Source organism: Mandrillus leucophaeus, unplaced genomic scaffold (genome assembly GCF_000951045.1).
Source record: "Mandrillus leucophaeus isolate KB7577 unplaced genomic scaffold, Mleu.le_1.0 Scaffold288, whole genome shotgun sequence".
NCBI classification, from domain to species: domain Eukaryota; kingdom Metazoa; phylum Chordata; class Mammalia; order Primates; family Cercopithecidae; genus Mandrillus; species Mandrillus leucophaeus.
The window spans coordinates 912265-914321 of record NW_012103009.1 but is presented as its reverse complement, the minus strand read 5'-3'; the positions used below and the strand labels follow the sequence as shown (position 1 = coordinate 914321).

At 60.3% G+C, this 2057-nt stretch overlaps 1 protein-coding gene across 1 annotated transcript in view; it reads right to left on the bottom strand.

The window, feature by feature from the left end:
* IL17REL (interleukin 17 receptor E-like) overlaps window positions 1–2057 on the bottom strand; it is a 23428-nt gene that overhangs the window by 6781 nt on the left and 14590 nt on the right. Inside the window, exons 4-6 of the mRNA XM_011985610.1 lie at window positions 761–910; window positions 432–541; window positions 163–270 (exon numbers count right to left, since the gene is read on the bottom strand). Of these exons, the coding sequence (XP_011841000.1) occupies window positions 163–270; window positions 432–541; window positions 761–869 (327 nt within the window). The 5' untranslated portion in view covers window positions 870–910. The remainder of the gene's footprint in view (window positions 1–162; window positions 271–431; window positions 542–760; window positions 911–2057) is intronic.

The following is a 2057-nucleotide window of genomic DNA, read 5'->3' as shown; positions in this document are numbered from 1 at the left end:
GCTGTGCCTCCGCCATGCGACCTCGAATTAAGCCAAAGGCCTTGCGGGGATCTGTCCAGTGTGAGGGCCAGGCCCCTGCCCTGGGAAGTCCCACCCCAAGCCAGGCCCTGGAGGCTGAACGGCAGCTGTGCCCAGGGGGGCCCTGGGGACCCTACCTTCCACGAGGTGCTTCTGATCCAGCTGGACCCCGCAGAAATGAGGGATGGTCCTCAGGGTGACATAGAGGTGCTGGGCCACGCTCACCGCAAAGCAGCCAAAGTACACCTGGAGCTGAGCAGGTGCAGGTGTGAGCTGCGTGGACTCAGAGGCACTGCCCTCCCCAGCCGGCCAGCTCCATTTGCGTGGCTGGAGCTCAGAGCGAGGGATGGCGCCCAGGAGGAGCGGTGCCCAGTCTTCGGGACGTGGGTGGCAGAGCCCTGCCCTGGCCTCACCTGCTGCCCCACCTGCTGCCGGTGGGAGGCCCTGGCCACCCACACGCTCTGACACTGCGTCTCCTGGGTGTCCAGGCTCATGGTGCAGGCCTCCAGGCCCCGCAGGTGCTCTGGGTGGAGGAAGGGCCCAGCAGGGCACGTCAGACTAGGGCTGCCCCTGGCTCCAGATGGGGCCGTGGGACCCTGTTCCTCTGCCTTCTCTCTGTGAAGTGCGGTTAGCAGCGCCCCGCTCCCTCACCAGGCTGCCCAGGGTTTGATGGGAATAAAAGGCACCTGGGCCCACTGCTGGACCTGTGGGTGTTACTCCCACCCTCGAGGCCACCTCTCACCATGCAGGGTGATGGAGGCGCGTACACGCAGGAACAATGAGCAGCCGTCAGAGGGGATACATTGCATGGCAGTGTAAGACGTCAGGGCCTCCAGGACTGACCTGGACATGGACGCAGGGCGTGGCCGGCAGAAGCTGTTAAAAATGTTCCCTGGGGAGAGAGAAGGCGTGTGAGACCTCGAGTTCCCTGGTCCTTGGAAAGGCTTTGTGGTTGGTTCTGTGAAGGGCGAGAGAGCCCTGGGACTGCACAGTCTTTGCTGGGGGGTCTTTACTATCTTGCCCCAAGCCAAGTGGGGAGTTAGCCCTCTGGCATGTAGTGAGCCCACCCTGAGACACACTCTGAAATGTCTGTGGGACCCCAGCAGTGGGCCTAGGTCAGTGGGGCAGGCTGCACACCAGTCTGCATCAGAGCAGCAGAAGCTGCTGCCCGACCTGGCCAGCAAGGGGGCAGGGAGCCCACCTTGACTTGCCAGCAAGCTCTGTCGCCTCTGCTCAAAGACGAACAGCAGAAAAGGCCAACACGGGCTTGCTGGGACACCTGGGAGGCGACCGCAAGGTTGCTGCAGCCCAGACCTCTGTCCACAGGGAAGTGGCCACATCCTTGCAGGGAGGGTTTGCCTCCAGGGCCTTTTGCTCGGAGACCAAACACCATTCCAGGCAGCCGCATCAGACCTGCGCAACGGGGAGCTGGGGTATCATTTTGGGCACCAGGGGCTCAGCAGTTTTGCTGCCTTTGCTCAGCCAGGTTTGCAGGTGGGACTCAGAGCAGAACTTCACGTGAGCCACAGAGCCTGGCAACCCGGCATTCCACAGGAGGACTGCCACCCTCTTTATAGAAGGCCTTGCCACCGAGGCATGGCACCTCATGCTGTTGGTGAGACAGGGCAGCTGCTGCTCAGCGGAGCCCACACTGAACACGGCACCCTGCTGAGGCAGGAGAGGAAGGAATGAGGGTAACCAGGAACGAAGGGATAAGCAAAAGAACAGCAGGTGCAGCCAGTTCCAGGCAAGATGAGGCAGCACACAGGCCATAGCCTCCCTCCTGTGATAATGAGACTCCACTTCAGCCTCTGATTGTTGCAGACTCATCCTCCACAGGGTGTAACCCACTGGAAACCTCCAAAGGGCAGCTAGGGGTGTTACCAAATTCTTTTAGCTTTATGAAAACCTTGGGGCGCATTGCAATCGGGGTCCTTGGCCGCTTGCTTGAGCCTGCTCCCACTCTGTGGAGTGCTCTTTCTCTTCAGTAAATCTGTGCCCTCCTTACTCCATTTTTTTTTTTTTTTTTTTTTTTTTTT